A 21,964-nucleotide genomic window follows, 5' to 3' on the forward strand; every position below is an offset into this window, starting at 1 on the left:
ACATGAAAGAGATCTTACATTTATTACTTTGGAAATCTGAACCCAGGTTTAGAGTACCAGAATTGCATTTAAAGTATGTAAAAAGTTGGACTGCTATAAGACAGACACAGAGGTATTTTTTTGGTCCAACGCTGAAAAGAAGCGGTGGGGTTTGATTTGGTTTGGCTTCATGATGCCAATGTCTAATTACTAGTAATTATGTTCAGTAGAAGTTTAAAATACTTTTATTCAACATAACTGAAACATCAGCCAACTAATGTAAAACTTTCACAGATGAAGAAACAGATCCACGAGATCCAATTGCTACTCAACAGAGTTTTGAAACCACTGAATTTAGGAAAATGCCTATCAGCTAATTTTTGGACACTCTTTCTCATTATTACCTTTCCAGAAAAAATGTCTTTCCTGAGTGCATATTTACACTTCTCTAAGATGCCCAAGCTGTATGATTCTGCAAATGCTATGGAAAGGATATAATCTTTCTATTTGAATACCAGCTCTTCTGAAAACACTCCATTTGTGCCAGATATCTTCATCTTAAGTAAAATGATGCAGCCTCTTGGCTGAAGGGCTGAGCATCTTAAGGCAATACTTGAAATACTTGAAAGGCACAAAAGACTTTTACTATACCTGGATATTTGCCTCATTCACGTTAATACTTTTTATGCTGCACTTCAAAATGGGTACCTCAAACCTCTCATTTTAATACTAAATTATAATTAATAAGGCAAGACATTTCTAATAAAAATCCCTAATAGCAGTAGTTGGAAGGAGGGTGGTTTGATCTTAATCCAGATGGCAAAGCTCCCAAAGAATTAAGCTGTGCAGGCTATGGCCTGAACCTGTAACATTGGATGTTTGTAACAAAGACCTCCCCACATGCACAGTTTTGGGTCCTGCCCCAGATTTTCACATTTACACTGTTCTTCAGTCAATGCTCTGTCTTTCAGAATATGAATTTTTATCTGCTGTAGGTTTCCATCAATCCTGGAGGAGCATTGCAGTGTAGATTCAAGACCTCTCACCTGTGCCAATGAACATCACATCATACTGGCCATCTTCTGCATCCACCCGATCCACCACGATCTGTGTGAACTGGTAATCCACGTCTGTTTTGATCATGATGGGACGGTTGTTGATGGGGAATACTGGGTTGTACATGGCAGGATGGCTTCTGGCAAATGTGATAACTTCATCAGGAAGGTCCTTGGTGGAATCAAAACCTCCAAATGTTTTGCTGGGACACTAGGGAAAAAAAAGGAAATGTTTTACATTTTATTATTTATCATCCCATGTACGGCAGTCTCTAATTAAATATGTCAGGGAATCTAAGTGTTTTGTGACAGACAGCAAAAGTTAATTCTGTCATTCATAGTTTCTATTTTTTAATTTATTTGGTATTTAAACCAATATGATTAATAGAATGCAAATGATCCTCATACATAACTGTTCTTATTCCTTTTCAGTGCAAAAGGCTTTTAAGTCCAGTTGTGATTAGTATTAGTCTTTAATTGTCAGAAGGAAGAAATCCTGAAATATCTAAATCATTTAATACAAGGCAAGCAATTCAATTTGGTTACGTATACAACACAAAATTAATTAATTATGCCATCGTCTTTGTTTCAAAGTAGTTGACTGGAAGTCCAAATTGCTAGGTGGGGAACCAAATGCCTAAATCCTGGGACAATGCCCTGTTCTACTGACTTTTCAAACCCCTACTTGTCTCAACAACTCTGTGTCCTCCATGTAGTCCTGATAATGTGGATCCTGTTACACTAAGCCAAATCTAGTGAGTCATGTCTTAAAAGATACAAATCTTTTTTTTCTCCCCTCTGACTCTAAAGAAAACCTTCTGTGAGTGTTACTCATCATACTGTCCACGTGAACTCTTTGGTGAGAGGATCTCATGAAGGAACTGCAGTAACTCCTCACTGTCCTGCACAGCTGGTGTGTCCCATTGGGGTGAATCTGGTCCCATGATGTAAGACAGGAAAAAGTCACTTTTCCCCTGCATACACCCAGGGGTGGGCCAGATAGTTTTGCCTCTCATCTGTGAGAACCACAGGGCTCTTCTTTTCATATTTAGCTTATGTTCTCCCACTCCAAGCAGAAACCAGAGGCGGGAAAGGAAAGGAGAGGTAAGACCATGGTCTTGGTAGACACAAAAGTCTTCCTCTACTTTCACCTATTACATATCCCCATCAGGACACTCTGTGGCTGATCACCACCATCTGCCCTCATCTCTACTGTGGAACTGGTAAGTATTTAATGAACAGTTACCTGTAACATTGTCATAAGCATTAGCAGTATATTAGCACTGTTCAATGGGTGCAGGAAACAAGCCACAATGACCAAAGGCCAAAAATACTTGTCAAAGATCTTGGTGACCCCAACTACAGATCTGTTCAGATAACTCTGGAAGACACTGAATATAAAACACTGAATCCCAGCTGAAATTAATTATTTTCCAGTATTTGACCTTCAAATATAAACAACTGGTGGTAAAATGCCCAAGATAATTTGCCCTTTATATCCAGGTATAAAATACCTTCCAATTAAATTAAAAACCTAGCGGGCAAGATCTTATTAAGCAAGAATCCAGACCTTGCAGAACGCTCAACAGAAAAAAAATCGATTGTCTTTGCTATCACCTTGATCCAAATTATTAATAATTCAACAGAAATGAAATTTAAAAATCAATGTCTAAAAAGAGTAGTTGCTGTACTCAGCAAAGGGACACTTCCAGCATGGACATATAAAGTGTAAATTGTCCCTTGTGGGCATATTTGTTAGTAAGCAAATTCCATATTTGTTAGTAAGCAAATTCGGTATTAGTTAGTAAGCAAATTCTGTTTGTACAGAAGGTAAGAGAGGAGAGAAGAAGAATATTTGATTAAGGCATGTGGAGCAGACAAAGCAGAAACCAAATTAGCTATCTATTTTAGTTTTTCTAGATTTTTTTAACCTTTTTCTTATTATTATATGTTACTGCTCTTTTGTACAAAAATATTACGAAGAGAAAATCAGATGGACTTCTCATGAATATTAACCAAACCATTCTCTGTCTCAAAAATAGTGTTTCAAATGCTACACTTAAAATTAAGTTTGCTTTGCATCTCAATTAATATTCCAGCTACAGTTCAATGCTAATTACTTGGATTAATTAGATAACAATTTATTAGATAATAGCTGTAAAGTACTCTATGCATAAAAATCACTACACAAGAACTAAGTATTGTTAATTGCAGCTGGGAAAACACTGAAAAAATACTAAATGAACATTCATTTCAATTTCAGGCAAATGAATTTCAGCTGTGTTTCAACTGTTTGAATATTTACTTTCTGGCTCATTTTCTAACAAAGGATTTTACTTGCAGCAATATGAAACAATCTCCCCAGGGAAATGGTCACAGCACCAAGAGTGCCAGAGCTCAGGAAGCATTTGGACAATGCTCCCAGGCACAGGGTGTAACTCTTGGGGCTGCTCTGTTCAGAGCCAGGAGTTGGACTCAGTGACCCTTGTGGTTCCCTTCCAGCTCAGGATATTCTATCATTCTATGGACCAAGATATACTTTGCACAGAAAATTCATAAAACTAGAATTAGAGTCGTAACTCTGTGTGTTTGAATAAGACTCTCAATTCTGAGACCCCTATTACTCCTATGATCCCCTGCTTTTCTGAGAATAAAAAAATTACTGTAACCCTGTGTCTTTACATGTGAAGTTTCAAGTGCATTACCAGGACTAGGCCTAGTAAGGAATCCAACAGAACAAATCATTATCTACATTTTGGTAGGAAGAAAAAGGTCTTTGGTCATAACTCTTGGTACCATGAAGCAGAGAAAACCTGAGCTCTGTAGCTGAATTCACAGAAAGTCAGATAGGAATTCAGCATGAGCTACCTGAGTTAAGATGAGGTATACAAAGCAGTCCTACCTCCTCTCTCAGAGAAAAGAAAAGAAAAGAAAAGAAAAGAAAAGAAAAGAAAAGAAAAGAAAAGAAAAGAAAAGAAAAGAAAAGAAAAGAAAAGAAAAGAAAAGAAAAGAAAAGAAAAGAAAAGAAAAGAAAAGAAAAGAAAAGAAAAGAAAAGAAAAGAAAAGAAAAGAAAAGAAAAGAAAAGAAAAGAAAAGAAAAGAAGAGAAAAGAAAAGAAAAGAAAAAGAAACTCAAGTCCTGTAGATCATACAGGAAAAATTCTGGCAATTTCTTTGTTGCATGTGAAGCTGATGCAGAATTGTTTACCAAGCTTTCTGGTTTTTCAAAAACCATTTACTTTCCTTTTCTTTTACTCATACTGGGCAAATCACCAGATGCTCAAGAAGTTTACTGGCACCTCACCTATTAAATTCCTGAGATAATTCAGCACTGTTTAACTGCAGTGCAATCTGGAAATTAATTATTCTAACACCAGGTTTTTTCCTCCCATCCCTTTCTTCATTTCTTGGAAAAGGAGTCCAAAGGTCTGACATCTGAGGAACTTCAAAAATCTTTTTCTTCTCTATTCTCAACAGATCTTCAAATCATTGAAAACACACACAACTTTATCACTTTATAAACAAAAAAGCTTCTTTCTAGCCAGAAATGCACCTCATTTTACAATTCAGTTTTATCCTATTAATACAACAGAATGATTTTAGCAACTGTGAGGGCATGCCTCTTTTTTTAAAGTGGCAGAGCCCAGGATTAGAGTCCTGGCATTGTGCTAGGACAAACTGCTGCCCTCTAACAACATTTATAGTGGCATGGCCTCCTGCACTACATCTGTGGGGCTAAGCAGACCTTTGTCCAGTTTTCGGCTGTTTGGAGGGCCTGGAAAGGCCCGGAGTGGCCTTGGGGCAGCCCGCGTATCAAAGGACGAGAAGAGGCTTCAGTTCTTCTTTTGGTCTCTATGTTTATTAAATGTTTATCTAAAAGATTTTCTTTCGGCCCGACAGAGGTCTGCTCAGCAGCCAGCCATGAGCATACTGTCTCGCCCTCCGGACAGTCACCTATCTTTATACCCAAAGCTACGTGTACAATATTTATCATTTTTCCCCAATACCTTTTATTCTTATTGCCCGGTGCACTTTTAGTAATGACCAATCCCAAAGTGCCACCATCACCATAGAAGATGGAGGAGAAGAAGAAGAAGAAGAAGGACAGGACACGCCCCAATTCCTCCATCTTGCTTCTCTAAACCCCCCTGTACAGAAATCTTAAACCCTGTGTCTCACCCTCTAATTAACTAATCCCTTCACCATTCACCCCGGTGAAATCCTCCTATCCTCATACAGGTGTCGTCTCCTGTGTAGGATCAAAGTCCAGCCACCAGACACTTCTGGCAACATTCCAGGACTCCCGAGCCCCCCAAGGGTGGTCTTGGTGGCTCGGCACCTCAGTCCTGAGGTGCTGAGATCCCACAGACCTTAAAATTTGAAATTACATTTGATTTTAGGCAAAAAAAAAGAGCTTATGGTGGAATCTGAACATCTTTGCACTTTGTCAATCTCAATAAAACAGTAAACTCCATTCTGATAGAGTAGCCAGAAACAAAGTATTTGTAACCAAACTACATTTCCTTACTTTGACAAAGGCTCTGGTGTCTCAGCTCACTTTGCCACTTAAGGGCTGTGTTCTGGCCCTTGTTTTTCTGCTTATTCTGGGGAAGTTGATCAAGTTATTCTTGTCTCATATGCAACTCACATCAAGACCCTCACAGAAGTTGTGGAGTAACTCCCAGGCAGAACTGAGGCCAGAACTGCGTCTCAGGACACAGAACTGCCAGTCTCAAGAGCAAATATTTGAGTTGTGTATTTAGAATCTCAACAGAGCTGCATCTCATCTCTGCATAGAAATGAATGCAACAGAGTCTGTGTGCAGCAGTCACTTCTTTATCTCAGTCTACTTCTGTAATAAAAGCATGCAACATTCTTCTTTCTCCATAGTTCTACATAATATCTAGTATCTGGGTTTGTTCAGAAAGGTTAATTGAAACTGCAATCAAAGAGTAGTACAAAGAAACAGAATAATGAACATTAAGTCTGTTAAACTGAAAAGGTGAGAACAGCTATACAAGAAATACCAAAAATGTCTACTCATTCACATTTTCTAGAGTTGTAACACAATAGAACTTCAGAAAAAAACCCAACTCCCTGACATAACAGAATTAACTGTAATAATTTGGAAAAAAAGCTTCACCATCAGATGATAAATGAAACCTCTTTTATGCTGCAGAGCTTGTATTTTAAGTCTGGAAAAAATTAGAAATTCCTTTACTTGCAGTGAAGGAGTGAGGAGTGTTGAGGAATCCAGCTGTCAGGGAGCCACTGTTTTCTTTTACTTAGGAAGTAATTTTCATTAGCTGAGCATATATATCAGTTGAAAGATCAGATTTGAAAGGACAATTTCAAACATACCAGAAAAAAAGTAGAAAATATGATGAACTAAAGAAGAAAAGTTATTCCTGTTTTCTTTTGTGCCTTATATTTAAGAAGACTTTGAGAAGAATGTTGTAGACATATATATTATTTACACATATACATTTTTATGTATCCATGTGTACATATATATGTAATCTTCTGCAATGACAGTTCTCAACATAAATGGGCCAAGCTGATTTACACAAGCTAAGGAGCAAGCCCAATATATACAATTAATGCTTGTTTCATAAAAGTACCATCTTCTTAGACTACTGGAAATTTCAGAGGCAGTTAAATATTTCTATAATGTGATGATATCAGTTGAAATATGGACGTCTTATATCAATTGATATTTGACTCATTTATAAACCAGAAACAGAGAGTCAGGTAAAAGCAGACATTTTTTAAAATTCCCAGTGGAAGTTAGAAACTATTGTAGTCACTCTATCATCTGTTGCAGAAATATCTGTTTTACTGTCCTAGATTTAATGTGGACTGAAAGTTCCTAACAGGCAAATCCTCTGTTTTCCATTCATTTTTATGAAGAATGGCTCAGTCAGCCAATATTTGGGGAAAAACCCTAATTCCAAGGAAAGGATAATGCAATATAATTTATGAAACACTTGACTTTCAATAAAATTCTCCAGCCATTACCAAAACTTCTTTTGAAGTTGTTAATATGAATGCCAAAATTAAAATCCAAATGGAATTGTTACTGCCGTTTCATATGTTACAAAAAGATCAGTACATTCTGGACCTGGAGGAACTGTTAGCTTTCCCTTCTGCCACTCTATTTTGTTATTTGTGTCAGTTTCTTTCCTGGATCTCAGCTCAAGGACCATGTCATGTGTGAAATATTTTCCACGGTTCTCCCAGTTCAGATTCCTTGTGGTACTCACAGTTCCTGGCCGTGGGTAGGGCACTCGCCCTTGGTAGGGAACCCACTGGTAGTTGGGGCCATCTCGGTGGGCGTAGGGACCCAGGAACACCCTCCTGACATCAGTCATGCTGTACATGCACACTGCTGATCCCTTGAAGATATTGCTGGAAATGAGGGGAAAAGGAATCAAATCAGTTTCTTTAATCAAGTGCTAGAGCTATGGGACTAGCAGCTTGATGCTTTCTAATTTATTGCATGTGATGATTATCAAACCTCTGACATGCTCTCAGAGCAATCCTCACTCACCTCCTGTGAAAGTTCAGCAAAACTATGATATGATATGATCTCCCAGACATTTTCCTTAGCAGATGGCTGCTATTTCATTCTTTAAAACATCTTGTCCCCAGAAGGCCAAAGCCCAAATTTGAGTAAATTTCAGTAAGGCTTTCCCTGGAGAACTATTCAATTTTTTCCTACACTCTACATTTTCCTATTTTTTTAACAGTCCCTTCCATCATTTGGGCAGCACAAGTACAAACTTCTGTTTCTTACCCTGACATTTTTTACAGAAGACTTGTAAATCTCCCTCTTCTATGCCTGGTATTACTAGAAACATTCTTTTTGTTTAGAAACTAAAACTTGTTTCCTTCAGATAAATGTGGCAATACAACCAGTATTGCAAACCCTCCTCAGGCCAAAGTTGCAAGCATTTTGTTCTTGGTGAAAGCACAATGTAACAAAAACATTCAAGTCACAGTTATATGTGATTCAATAACAGAACTTTTGAAAGATCACTAGACTTTCCAGATTTCAGCAATATTTTTTATTAAAATCTCCTTGACTAGACAATTTCTCACTCCACAATTTCCTATTTTACACTGCCCCCAAACAAGTTTATTTATGCTTGCATTCATTTTCCAAATCTGTGTGGAAAGGGCTACAAATGCTGATCCCTGCTATAAAAAGCCAATTCAATGGCAAGAACAGCCTGAGAAACTGATAGTCTTTGTGTTTGCTGGCTTCAGGGTGATGATGTACACTGCTCATAAGAAAGAAACCTAATTCATTACTTCTTACTGACATTGACTTCTCAGTTCAAAGGTTAAGAAAATTTTGTGGTTTTTAAAAACACTTTTAACAAAGAGACCTCTCTAAAACAAGCAGCCACCCAAGTTTCCACGCAAGAAAATGATATGCTCTGTACCTGGAAGTTGTAAACACTCCATAGACTATTGGATTTTTAGGGTCTTTTGAGTTCATTAGGAACACATCCTCTGTAATGACAACAAGAAAAAGAAAAGAAAATCAGGTTAAATTCATGCAGGTAATACCTGAAGACAATTCTATTTCCCAGCCATTTCTGCCACTTACGTAGTTCATCAAAGTGTGTGTCAATGCCATTGGGTCCTGGCACAGAACAAATCAGACGTGCTTTGAGGAAAGTTGTCCATTTGTTCACAAGGCTCCTGTGTCCACCAAAGTCATTCTAATAACAGAGTTTTGCATTAATATTTAGCAACAGTCGTTCCTTCAAGTATCAACAGAGTAGAGATAAAATATAGTAAATAAGATGATATTTAGAGAAAACAAGTGAGAAGAATTCACCCTCTACGTACAAAAGCAACATTATGTTGCAAAGACACAAAATTTGAATTATTTTTATTTTACATTGATTTTGTCATATTTCATACTAATCCATAATTTTAAAACAGAAACCCTCAAATCTCTTTATATAACTTTATACAACTTTATACATATTCAACACTGGGAAAAAAGAAATTGGCAGAATATCTTGCTCCAAAGCTCCTGGTCTGCCATGTCCTGGAAAAGCTGAGAGTGTTTATTATGCTTAACTGGGTAGCAACAAAGTAGAAATGAAACTTACAATGGAACACAGTAGACAAAAATGCTAGAACAGTGGGATCAGCTGTACAGCCACAAAATGTAGAAACAAAGGGCCCTGAGGACTTCATGCTTGTGGGGTAATTGGTTTAAAAGTAGGAACCTCTGAATTCAAGGAGGTAAACTGAAGTTTTGCTTATGGATTAACAGAAAATTTTACTGTAAACATCACAGTTGCCAAAACTACAACATTTTTTTATATAATTTCATTAGCAGAAATGTTTTTGGAAGTCTGTCAGAAAACCATCTGGACGTTTATCGGTGTGGACAAATGATTCATCTTGCAGTCAGTAAGGGTCTTTGGAATGTCTGCCCATTTCTACAGCTAACCTTAAACAATCATTTTGCTGTATCTTCCTTTGCCTCTGTTTTATGTGGGAATGGAAATGTATTAACACTTAAAAAGCAAATTCTCAAATGTTTTTGGCCTACCTGGAAGTATCACATTTCCTGTAAAAGACTTTCTTTTGCAGACACTTTCTAAGCCTCAGAAGATATCTACAGCTCTTTAAACCAAACATCATAGTTTGTGAAGTTTCCCCCCAAAAGAAGAATTGAATGGTATTCATTTCTATATGTCATCCCCACACTGGTTTTTTCTTGGGATGATCCAAGAGTCAATTTGAATGTTAATACTGAATAGTTAACAGGTGAGAAAACACAATTTCTAAAATTTTTTGCAAGTGCATTCAGTATCACACCAAGAATTCATCATCTAACCTTGCAGATCTGCCCTATTCTGGCGTGAGTGGCTTTTCCAGTGTGCTCTCCATCAATTGCATTTTCACGGAAGAAGAAGTAGATCTTGTCATCTTCTGGATTGTCGCTCTCTGGTATCAGGTGAGCACTGACAAATCTGGGATCTGAGAAAACAATGCCATTGTGCACATTACTACTGCATGAACTGGATAATTTATCTTCCTAACATAAATAGACTGTAATTTTTCTTCCCAAGACCCAGTCATTGCATCCCATGGCAAATATTTCTATATTAGGAACATCATCACCTGCTAATGTGTGACAGGTATTTACATTCCTCTTATCTTAATAGAGAGAGGTGTTTGCTACAGGTATTTAATGAACAAACCTTAACTTTATTATTGGAGCAATTAAATGTTCATGAAATCTCTTTACAAATGTTTGTATAACATTACAGCATGGTTTAATAATTCCATGTATTTATTACTGACATTTTTCTTCTTTGGATGTCTGGACTTTGGTTAGGCTTTCTGTATAAGCAACAATTAAAATGAAAGAATTATGGAGACAAATGTAAAATTCTCATTTAAGCAATTAAAAAAAAAATATTCACCTAGAAAATTGTTAGTGCATTACTGTTAAGAAAGTTAAGTTGAAAACGACATTTTGGTTGATACTACCTTCACATGATACCCCAAATTCCCAAATTTTTGTCTTCTTTTCAAAAGATAGGTATGTTTTAGAATTTCTACTCAAGTTGTTGAAATGCTTTGTCTTGCCAGTTTTGTAAAGTATTATTTTTACATACATAAACTTTCTTTTTATTGATTAGAGTGACAACTTTATTTTGGCGACAAAAAAGATATATCAACAAGCGAAAATACATATAATGTGGACATACTGATGGCTTATATAAAAATACTGTAAAGAAGTTTTGGGAGAAAGAATTTTATAGAATTCACATCAATAAATTCATACCAGTGGTGCATCTGGCTCATCACTGTATTTTACAGAGATACTTCAGCTGGTATCTTTCACTATATTTGGAAAAAGAAGGCATATCCAACAGATTTACCAATCTGTTTCATAACCATTCTACATCCTGCTGGGATAATTAACTGTAGAAGAACTATATTTAACTACTCAGAGTCCTGTTCCTATGTGAAATTGTAAGCTATTTTAGTGTCTGTATTAACATCTTTTCAGTGCATATTTATTGCTATATAGTCATGGAAATAATGAACTTTGCTATGTTTTGCCAGTTTGCACTAGCTGGCCTGTGCAACCCATTGCCTTATTAAGGATGGCAGTGTTTTTAAGACACATTGACAAGTTATGCACACAGAAGTTTAGAAGTTTAGATGCTTATATTATATGAGTATATACAGCATAATTTTGTGTGTATGTGTGTGCATTATTACGTACTCTGTGTGTATATATGTATATATTCTCATTTTTTTGTGTGTGTAGGTGCATACGTGTATATATTTATATACAAGTACAGAAAGTTGACCCTACTGGCTCAGACCAAAGTTTACTTAGATCAATACACAACCTCCAAGATTCTCCAGAAGTAATTATTTGAGACAAGGAAGAATATGGTGATTACAAATAATATTCTCCAAGAAGCAGTCCTTTCCTTCAGCTGTTTTCAGTGTAGCTGATTCCCTGAGATTTGCTGCTTCTGTGTCCTTAGTTAACTCTCAATAGACTTTCAATCCAGTTATCTGTCTAGTTTCTTCTTGAACCCATGAACATTTCCAGAATTCAGCATGTCCTTTTGGATATTGTTCCTCACCTACATAATGTAATGAATTAAAATTTACTTCTGATTTTTGTTTTGAACATTGATCTTACTAATTTCATTTGGTTCCTCTTAATTCCTGTATTGGAAAAATGCTGAGCAATCAAGATGTGGATGAACTATGCTCTTTTACAAGGGCTGGAGCAATTCCCTTTTCTGAATTCTCTGTTGCAAGTTTTCCTTTTTCCTTTTTTTCTTTCTATTAATTTCTAGCAGTTAATATGGATTAGACAGCTCCTAAACAGTAATCTGAAATTGTCATGGAATTTACATGCCATATGCCCAGAAGCTCACTCTTCATTGGTGGTGCTCTGTCCATAGCCCATTCTTTTATATGTGAAGATAGACATGCTCTCCTCATGGTTTTCCCCATGGTTTATCATTACATTATTCATCAAAAATAATTCAATTTGTCATTTGATTGCTTAGCTACCCAGTTGCATTAAGATCCTTTTGTCATCCTTCACAGTCTTCCTTTGCCTCATTCTGCTGAATAACTTAGGTTCATGTGAAAAAAAAAAAAAAAACAACTTCTCATTCAACCTCTTTTTCAGGTTATTTATGAACATGTTGAACAACACAGGCCACAAAACAGATCTCTGTGAAACTGTGTCTGCCACCTATTGTCTCTTAAAACAAACATTTTTAGACATCTGAGGTCATGAAAAATCTGAGATCTTAAGCTCTCCACCCCAAACCTCAGTAATGCAAGTTATTAAATGTCCTTCCTTTCTTTCTAGTGTGCATTTAATAGCCTTCAAGTTACACTGACATGAGACCCAAGATAAATAATAACTCAACTATTTCTATGTGATATACTCAGGCTTTGCATGCAACTTAAATCTCAAGAAACAAGGGTTACAGCTTGAAAATTTCTGCACTGCAGTCTGGGGAAGGATCCATCAGAGAAAGAGGATACCCAATAGAAGACACTGTTCTTGGCTACTGGATCTGGAGAACCTCTTTTCTGAATATGTTGTTTTTACATCCTTAAGGGCTTAATGAAAAAGAGTAAAAAAAATATTCAACCAAAACCTAAACACATTCCCAAATGGTTGAATGATTTGTTTCTAGCACAATGGGTTTTGTAAATCACAAGAGATCAAGTTCTAAAATAAATCACTATATTATCAGGTGTCAAAAATCTAACTTTACATTGGCCTATGAAGATACTGTGGGGAGCCCCATTTTGAGGCAAAAATATTGCTGATATAGCACTGGTTATGTAAACTTGCCCTCGGTTAGCATATTATTATTCTTTTCTTTCCCTCTCATAATTTTGCAAGTGAACCAGAAATAGTAAGACAGTTTAGTATTAAAGCAGGACTGACACAACAATGATAGAAAAATAGTTGAATAAATTGAAAATATGTATTTTAAATGATTCTGTCAGAGCGCCAGCAGAGAAGAGGGTTGTGAGGCAGGCAGATAAAACTAATGCCACAGCTAGAGCACATGTGAGCATGCTTTGTATATACTTCTTACTAGTCCTCATCAGAGATGGATTCAGATTTTCAATGAGTGATTAATAATCCTGACTACATCCCTGCAAATGAAGTAGTCACACAACCTCATATTAGAAACACATCCATTGTACATCATGGAACAGCTTTTCTTGAACAACACTTCTTACTGGGCACACCTCGGATTGTTTTTCCATCTAGTTAAATCAATATGTTTTAGTCAATAAAAGAGTGGTTCTTCGTGTTATAGGGCCCTTGCTCTTGTTACCTGGTGGTGCTTGGGTTTTTCCCCCTCTTCCATCTAACAGATTTATGTCTATGCAGTGAACTAAATAAATGAAGAAGGCCACATGTGCTTTGTTGCATACAGGAATAGATTAATTTCTGTTTAGAATGAATGCAGTGGTTAAGGAAACAACATCATGATACCATGTGCGGGGAGAGGGAGAGAAAAGTGCTTGATAATTTCACGGGTTATAAAGCTAAGAACCAGTGATCTGTAGTGTGTTCTTTATTGTTCCACTAGCACAGGGGCTGTCTGACTTGCCTGAGGCTTGATGCACACTTGCATTCAACCCCAGGGCTTCAGACCATGCTCACTGCTGGCTGCTGAGGGTCTTGATGAATCAATCAGCCAGATGGCCAGCAGTCACGCAACACAGCCCTCTCCACGGACTGCACAGCACTTTTTTACTGCTCTTCTTTGAGGACTGGAAGGGAGATATCCGCAGATGAGGGAATAAGGGACTTCTCCTTGGCTCTCCTAATTGCTCACCCATGCAGCAGAAGAAAGAATGTCATCCATGAATGTGTATGTGCAAGTATCGAGACTGCCCTGCCCTGCCCTGCAAATTTAAACAGGTTTGGTATCAAGGGGTCCCCATGGGAAGTTTAAAATAATTCAGTCAGGGTTGACCTATTTCATACATTCAACACAACACAGCCACGAAAGAAATGCTGGAATGAACTTCAAGCAAGTTTTACTGAATGGGAAGTAGGACTTTGATCCAAACCCACCAGTAACAATTGTAAAAGTGTTACTGGTGTAAAAATAGCACTGCAGCTATTGGGGGTAGACAGAATGACTTCAAATTTCTGAGTATGAATTATGGAGTATTCTGTAACCCTAAAACTGCCTCCAATCTACATAGCCCTCAGAAGTGCTGTAACAACAGTTCAACACATTCTTGTTTGAAAGTAATCTCCCATTGGTTCGAAGTCCAAAACATTGTTTTGGGAAAATGGATTTAAGAAATTATTTGACAGCAAATATTTTGCAATGATTCATTGCTTTTAAAAAACACAGGCAGACAATATAGAAGACTGCTTTAAAAAACAGCATACATCAAACAAACATTTCTGAAACGTGTTTTAGCATGATCAAAGGAGAAACAAAGCCACAGCACAAACACGATCAAAATAAAAATTACAGCTAGAAACACTTCTCTGATCTTGCAGCCAAAGTGAACAAACTAAAAATAAAAATTTAGATTTTTATTTAAAACAATCAGCCTTTAAGAAGCAAATTATTAAACTCCACACCTTTTTCAGTCTCCTTTTCCCAGTTGTCTTGGCTGTGGTGCTGCTCCTCAGATCCCACATGACACCTTTGTGTGCCCTCCTGCAATTACCAGCTCAGCAGACATTTCTCTGGCAGCAGCCCATTAAACTGTCCTTCCTGAGAAATCTGGCTCTTTATGAAAACGACACCTTGGTCCAGCTGCCTTTATGATTTATTTGCCATTGTTTGCTTATTTAAGTAATGGAAACATGTTTTGCCTGTCTCAGCATTTCAGGTTGAGGGAAAGCGAAGGTAAATCGATCTGCACTGGTTCTTTAACAAATGTTACTCTTTAGCAACAATAACCGCACAAATACACTCATGCATCCAAGAGCAGGAAACAATAAAAGTCAGAAATTGGCTTTCTAAGTGAATTGTATTAGCATTTTAATGAAGATCTATAAACTTGAAGGCACAGAAATTACCTTTAGCTGTCAAGATTGAGTAAGCTGAAGGAACAGAAGCTGGGGTCATCTCTTCATCACTTGACAAGAACCAAAGGGCAGTTCTCTTAGGAAATGCTTTGTAAAGAGTTTGAACTGGATGCCCCTATTATTTTATATTTATGGTCAAAATGACTAATTTATCAGTTCACAGCAAGAATATTCTAGGAAACTAGGGAAATTTTATGCTCAGTAAAACTGCAATTGCTATAATTTAATGAAAAGTACTAGAGGGTGACTGGGACCCTGAGAAGAGGAAGGCTAGAGAAGATGAAATTAAAAATTTAACAACAACAAAAATAGACAGCTACTCAAGGCTTCATAACCACGTACAGCACCCGTCTGCTGGGACCCAGCAGAGAGAACCAAACACTGTCCTCACAAAAGCTGGACTTGCTCTCACTGTGAAGCTCCACTACCCAGAGAGAAGAGAGCTGCAGCTCCAGTCACAAATGTGCAGAGCAGAGCTTCTGCCTCAGCAAGGTCACCAGAGGACAAAGCTGTTAATATGTGGTGATGAGACAGCTAAGATGGTTTGTGGTTTTACACACTCAAATGCAATTTACAAAACACCAAAGCTTTTAGTTGTGTTCTCTCAAAGTCCCTTCATTTAAATTCCTCAACTTTCACATTCCCCTTGCTGTTGTGGACTCAGGCAAATGCTGCAGAGCTCTCATGGACTCACTGCTTCTATGAAGCTCCTCAATAACATGGATGGCCACATCAGACCACATCCTCAAAGCTGGAACGCTGTTTGCACAAGGGATAACTTGTGGCTATTATGGAGCTAATATGAAGGGTTTGTGGTAACTTATTGTCAGATGCTAACACAGAAAGGACAGACCACAGAGTAGAGATGTCATTTAAAGATGCTGTTTACAAAGTCAGGAGGATGTGTGGCATGCAGGCCATGCATGATCAAGCTGTCAGCAGCTATTACAAGGTAAGAAGCCCTATGGTCCCTCACTGATTTTGCAATGGAAATTCCCCTCAGAAAGAGTTTTAAAGGCTGATGATAATCATCAAATGGCTTATCTTTGAGTCAAGATGATCTTAGAGTAGTGCATTAGTTATGTCAGGTAGTTTCTCCTTTTTAGAAGTGATATCCTATTTTTTATCAAATTTTCAAGGATTAGTAAATGCAATTTTTGTGAGACAGCTTATAAAACACACTAATAAGTGTAAGGTTTAACTAAAGTTTCTTTTCGTTTCAATAGTGTACTATAAAAAATATTTTATTCCAAACTCTTTTCATAATTAAAAAAAAAAAAATCTCAAACCAACAAACCCTTCCTCTGCAGATTCCAACTGCTATGCTTCAGTGGTGACTTGTGTGACACAAAGAGATTACAGACTTTCAAGGATGAAAGGTATTAAAAGCAGCAACAACATATCACTCTTCTGTCATTTCAATACATGGCTGCAGCAGCAATATAACACTCAAAAGACATGAATTAAAAAAAGACACACCATATTTTTACACATGTAAATTCTTCTGCATCTGAAAGTACACTTACACATACAAGCCCTTTTGGCTTTTACAGTGGCTTTACCATAAGTGTCATCCATGCACCATTCTCATTGTGATAGACAATAAAACAGCATTTAAATGATGAGTTTTTTAAAGGAATTGCTGATCTGTATTTGAGGCAAAAGCAAGAAAGGGAAAGTGTGTTGTAACATCCTAAAGCATTCAGGCTTCATGCTGGGGGCAGCAAGAAGAAGGGAAAACTTGGCAGGGCCAGGCTGGGACTGGGGGCTGGCAGTGATGCAGGGTGAGGGGAGCCCAACCTCAGTTTGGGTGCTCAGCACCTCTGGAGAATTGTAAATGAGTCCCTGAGTACCTGCCAAGACAATGCCACCACCCCAAAATCCCTCATCTCCTCTGCCTTAGAGGCATAATTCAGCATGAACATATCATGGGAGTAACATTTTGGCTCCCACAGGAAACAGAAGGGAGAAAATGTTGATCTCTGATGCAATTATCAGTTTCTGGAGCCTTTGTTCTAAAGAGACAACAATAGTTTTGATTCCTTGTTAAAGACTAATTATATGGTGAAGAAAAGTGAATATAAAAGTTCAGTAAAATTATAGCCTAATGCTCAAGATAAATTGGATTTCTCACAAAACAATGCTTATGATCTATCCACTCTATTTAATTTAAAAAAGGTGATTATTATCTCCTTACAGAACAACAAGCAAAATTAACACCTCTTTTCCATTTCTGACAGTGTTTCAAGGTTGTTGTATATCTATCAACACAATTAATTTTAAACTTACTTACTTGTCCCTCAGAGAGAGTAATTGGGCAACTGAGAAAACTAGTGTCCATCACAGAACAGAAAGTGAGGCTTGCAGCACACTGTCTCCATTTAGGAATACTTTAATCTTAATTTTCTCTATTTCTTAAAGTAATGAGAGTTCCAGCTAAGAGCCTGTTTCTTCCTCTCTCAGTCATTTATCTGAAGTTTTTGACATTGATGTTTGGAAATAAAAACACTAGAAAGCCTGTGCCTTAACTGTGTAACCTACATCTTTAGAGCTCTGGATGAGTGACAAGAACTAAATACCAGAGTCTTTATGCTGAGACGTGATGTATTAGGGGAGGAAGTGGAGCGTGGAGGCACTGAAGACAAAAGATGTTTCTGATTTGGGGTGTTACAGACTTTTGGCATATAGAGCCATGCTACAGGCCTGCCTTTTGTAAGCTCTGAAGATTCACAGGTGGAGCACAAGTCCCCGGAGATGCTGAAGCAGTTTACGGCAGCTGATCCTAGAAGTCAGAAACCAAAACCTGTTCCTCTCCATTAATGTGATTTTCTCAGGCCTTTCTGAATGCTGAGAGATGTGTGTTTATGTCTTGGTGGAATGTTCTTCCTCTTTGCCACCTGGAAATAAAGGGCACAAGAAGGTGCTCTGAAGGCTGAGGTAATGTGCTATAGCCAAACTCCTGACACAGCAGTTTGCAGGAGGCAGATACCTGGCTGAGTGTGAGAAATAGCTGGGGATTATCATGGCAAACATATTCCAGGGCAGGGAAAATGAGACAGCTCTCAGCAGTACGACTGGCAAAGCTGAACAGCACTGACTTGACAAGAACATCTTCAGCCTCTGTCTCCTGAAAGCTAAACTCCTAATATTTCTCTGTCAGCTCCATGAAGTGCACAACCATGTCTCCAGAAGCCTTTGTCCATAGAAATATTACTTTTTTCTGCCTAAAAAGTGAAAAAATATGTCCTTGGCTTCAAAAATCATCTATTTTGAAAACAGGAAGAAAAACTCCAAATTTTTTTCTGCCAGGTTCAATTTGAAGTATGTGGAAGGGGTTGTGTAGCTGTAAAAAGATCGCCTCCCTGATGTCACATCAAAAACTGGACAGGCCTCTAGCATAGTCTCAACTCTCAGTGAGGGATGCTCATTCATTTGAAAATGATCATCAGCCCATGCCACTTCCCACGGAGTTATCCAGTGGAGAACTCTCCTGCGGCAATCTCCTAACCTTTCCAGTCTCCTGTAATTGAATTTCTTTGTTAAATCCTTTAAATTTGGCTAAAGAACTGAGGTAATTTTGTCAAACTACAAGAAACATTTTGTTGGCTTTATGAACTTTTACAGCTAGTGTAAAGCAACTTGACACAAAATCCATTAAAGTGGGATTAATGAGGGATGGCAACAAAACCTGAGGAAAGGGCTGGATGAATGACTGGTTTTAGCTCATGTGTCAGTGTAGCACAGCAACACAAAATGCAATAGGGCATCTGTAAGCGTAAGAAAAATCCCTCAGCACAACCTGAGGTATTCAGTGTGATAGCATCAGTTATGACAACCTCTTTCAGTGGTCATGTGAGTGCTATGTGTTTCAACTTAATCTAGCTTCAGTCAGCATAAGGTATTAACAGGGTTTTGCACAACTGAAATAATGTACTCATTTACTGTTGATGTGAAACTTAGTTCTGTTCATTAAAAAAGAAAAAAAACATTGATAGCACAGGTGAGATGAAAACTGTGAAGTTGCTTCAGATAGAAATGTTTTGCAATGGTACCTGCACTGTCAGAAAGTTTTTGTTCTCAAATATTGTTTCAGTGGCTTATACTTTAATTCTGTACAAGCAAACTTTTTTTTTATTTTCACTATTTTAATTTTTATTATTATTCACTGAAATCACTTAAAAATATTTGATGTAATTTCTGTGATATTTAAGAATGAAAACTTTATTGTCTTAGACTCAAAATTTTGTGGTTTTTTAAAACCAATGAGGTGGTATTGTGCTTGTGATACATAAATCACAGCGAGAGGAATTGGCAAAAACTTTAACAGAAGTATTTAAAAAGTAATAAGAAAAAGAAAAGCAGTAAAAAGTATGGGTCCTATAATAAATGGGAAATGGATTTTTTTTTTTTAAAGAATGCTTTCTACCAACAGGTCTGGCACAAAATATTAAAGCTGACAGTATGTCAAACATGGAACAGAACTGAGTATTGATAATGACAACCCATTTACACCATCATGTGAAAAAAACTGATGATCCACAAGTCCACATAAAATACTACATAGAAAGGTTTTGTACCTTCTACCATGGAGCTTTTCTGCCCTCACTGGAAGTTGCTTTAGAGAAACAGGAGAACAGGACATAGAGACTGGAGGAGTGGGTAGCTGAAGAGAGCTGTGCCCCATGACTACCAAATTTTACAGGGTGACAAATGTTATTCTAGAGCTCAGGAAATATGAATAATCTCAGTGACATCAATAGAACACTTCTGACTTACAAGGATATTGGATTTTGCCCAAAGAGCAGTAAAAAAATCAATAAACACCAATCCTCAGATATGTGGCAATATTAACAGATACAATGTATTATCACTAAATGCTTGCAACTTTTTTCATAAAACCTGTGCAGTGAATGGGAAAAATATGTAATCCCGTCTTCAAAGTAACTTTTCTTCTGCTCTTTTTTTCCTGAATGATCATCTGTACAAAAGCTGTTTCTGAAATGTTATCTTGTTTCTGTTTACACCAAATTCTCTAACAAAATTTTCCTAAAAATCTTGCTGTACCTATCTGAACAGAAATCTTTAAAGTCTGCCAAAAGGAAATTAAATTTATATATATAAAGATATGTTAAAAATATTATTTTCTATAAGCTAGGACGAAAACACAGGCCAGCTTATCACTTTAAAAGGTAAATCAGAAAGGGAACTATTTTGTCCTCATTTACTCAGGGTGTTTGTGGAGACTCTTAAGTGCTCTGGAACAAAACAAATTGTGCTGGATGCTGTGCAATAAATGGTGGTTTCAAAGATTTACAGTTTAACCCTTGCCTTTGAAAGAGGTAATTTTCCCTGGTGATACCACAAGGCAACTCACCTTACTAACAGAAACATTCAGCCTATAGACACAGTGATACAGTGATCTCAGAACAGAGGGAAATACAGCAAAAAAAGGCTTATCAGCCTCAGTTTTGGTGGGTCACTCCCAACAGTTTTTTGGACAACATTTGAGACTGATATAGAGATTCTCAAAAGAAATGTTATCACATTTCAGTAACACTGTACGTTATCTGTACACCAGCATTCATCTATGGCATTCACTGCTTCTGACTATCAGCTATTAGCCGGTCATCACCTTCATACTTTGATCTCTTAAATGTTACTGTACACTTAATCACTTAATCTTTTTTTTTTTTTTTTTTTTTTTACCATATAGTATGTCAAAGCACTTAGTTACATGTTTAAAAATCAAACTTAACAGCCACCCTTTAAAACAGATAAATTTACACAAGCCCATGGAATCCAATGCAATAGCAAGGGATGGGATACTTCTGACACCACTTTAATAACTAAGAGCTGGACATTGAAGCCTGAAATAAGTAGTATAAAGGTCAAGGGAAAAAAAGTATCACTTTGGCCATGCAGCAAAATGGGAGGTGCAGGATCTATTGCACTGTCAAAATTCAAAGGCATCAAATGAGTAACCACTTGTCAAAAATTTTTTGTGTCTGTGATCTGTATATCATATCTGATAACTGAAATTGTGTGCATTCTTCTGTATTTTCTGTTATTTATTCCAACATGCTGCCTTTACAAGTGAAAAGTAAGTATCCATTTGTCTCTGCCATTTGTCCTTTTCTCTTCCTGATCCCCCTTCCCTACACTACAGTCATGAATGAGGCTCTGTGGCCCAAATGATGCTGTTGGTGACATCAGTTTCACCCTTTTGTTTCACAGTGTTGCCTTGACAGAGCATGGGGAGGAACAGGGTGAAGTGGCTCAAGTGGGACTGGAACAGTTTCTATCCTGGAAACATGGGTTTGCAGAACTAAATGGAGAAAAAAACCTCAATGTTTTTGTATCAATTCAACCCTTGCAAATAATGGAATGTAATCTGAAGGGAAATTACATGTCATATTAAATACAGATCTTTTTAATTAGGTGTTTCCTCTGCTCCTCTTCAAAGCCTACAGAAATATTAAGATGTCCACAGCTACAGCAAAAAAAGTCTTCAAGATGTAACACTTGATGTATCACAGTATTTCAGAAACAACAAAACTTCTACAAGGAATTAACAAATGTGAATTTAACCACAACAGATGGTCTATCTACATTTATTGATCTTACAAGTCTTTGTGTCATCACAAAGCCCTACGTTAGGCTCAGTCCTGCTCCAGTAAAGTCCACAGCCACAAGTCTGTTAAACACAGGAGTTGAAACACTATCCTTGATAATAGAGTTTAATATTAGCTTTGCCATTCTTTGCTAGTGTAACTTTTGAATTGTGTTCTTGAACTACCTGAACGTGATATCAATGTTTTAAATAC

General features: G+C 37.2%; 1 protein-coding gene across 3 annotated transcripts in view; it reads right to left on the minus strand.

The window, feature by feature from the left end:
* The window catches only part of SEMA3A (semaphorin 3A), a 236,677-nt gene that overhangs the window by 28,299 nt on the left and 186,414 nt on the right, over nt 1-21,964 (minus strand). For all 3 annotated transcript variants that reach the window (XM_064702968.1, XM_064702969.1, XM_064702970.1), the window contains 5 exons: nt 9,900-10,042; nt 8,649-8,763; nt 8,482-8,551; nt 7,297-7,441; nt 1,026-1,245 (listed from right to left, as the gene is read on the minus strand). In XM_064702968.1, the coding sequence (XP_064559038.1) occupies nt 1,026-1,245; nt 7,297-7,441; nt 8,482-8,551; nt 8,649-8,763; nt 9,900-10,042 (693 nt within the window). The remainder of the gene's footprint in view (nt 1-1,025; nt 1,246-7,296; nt 7,442-8,481; nt 8,552-8,648; nt 8,764-9,899; nt 10,043-21,964) is intronic.

The sequence above is a fragment of the Zonotrichia leucophrys genome, chromosome 1A (assembly GCF_028769735.1).
Source record: "Zonotrichia leucophrys gambelii isolate GWCS_2022_RI chromosome 1A, RI_Zleu_2.0, whole genome shotgun sequence".
NCBI classification, from domain to species: domain Eukaryota; kingdom Metazoa; phylum Chordata; class Aves; order Passeriformes; family Passerellidae; genus Zonotrichia; species Zonotrichia leucophrys.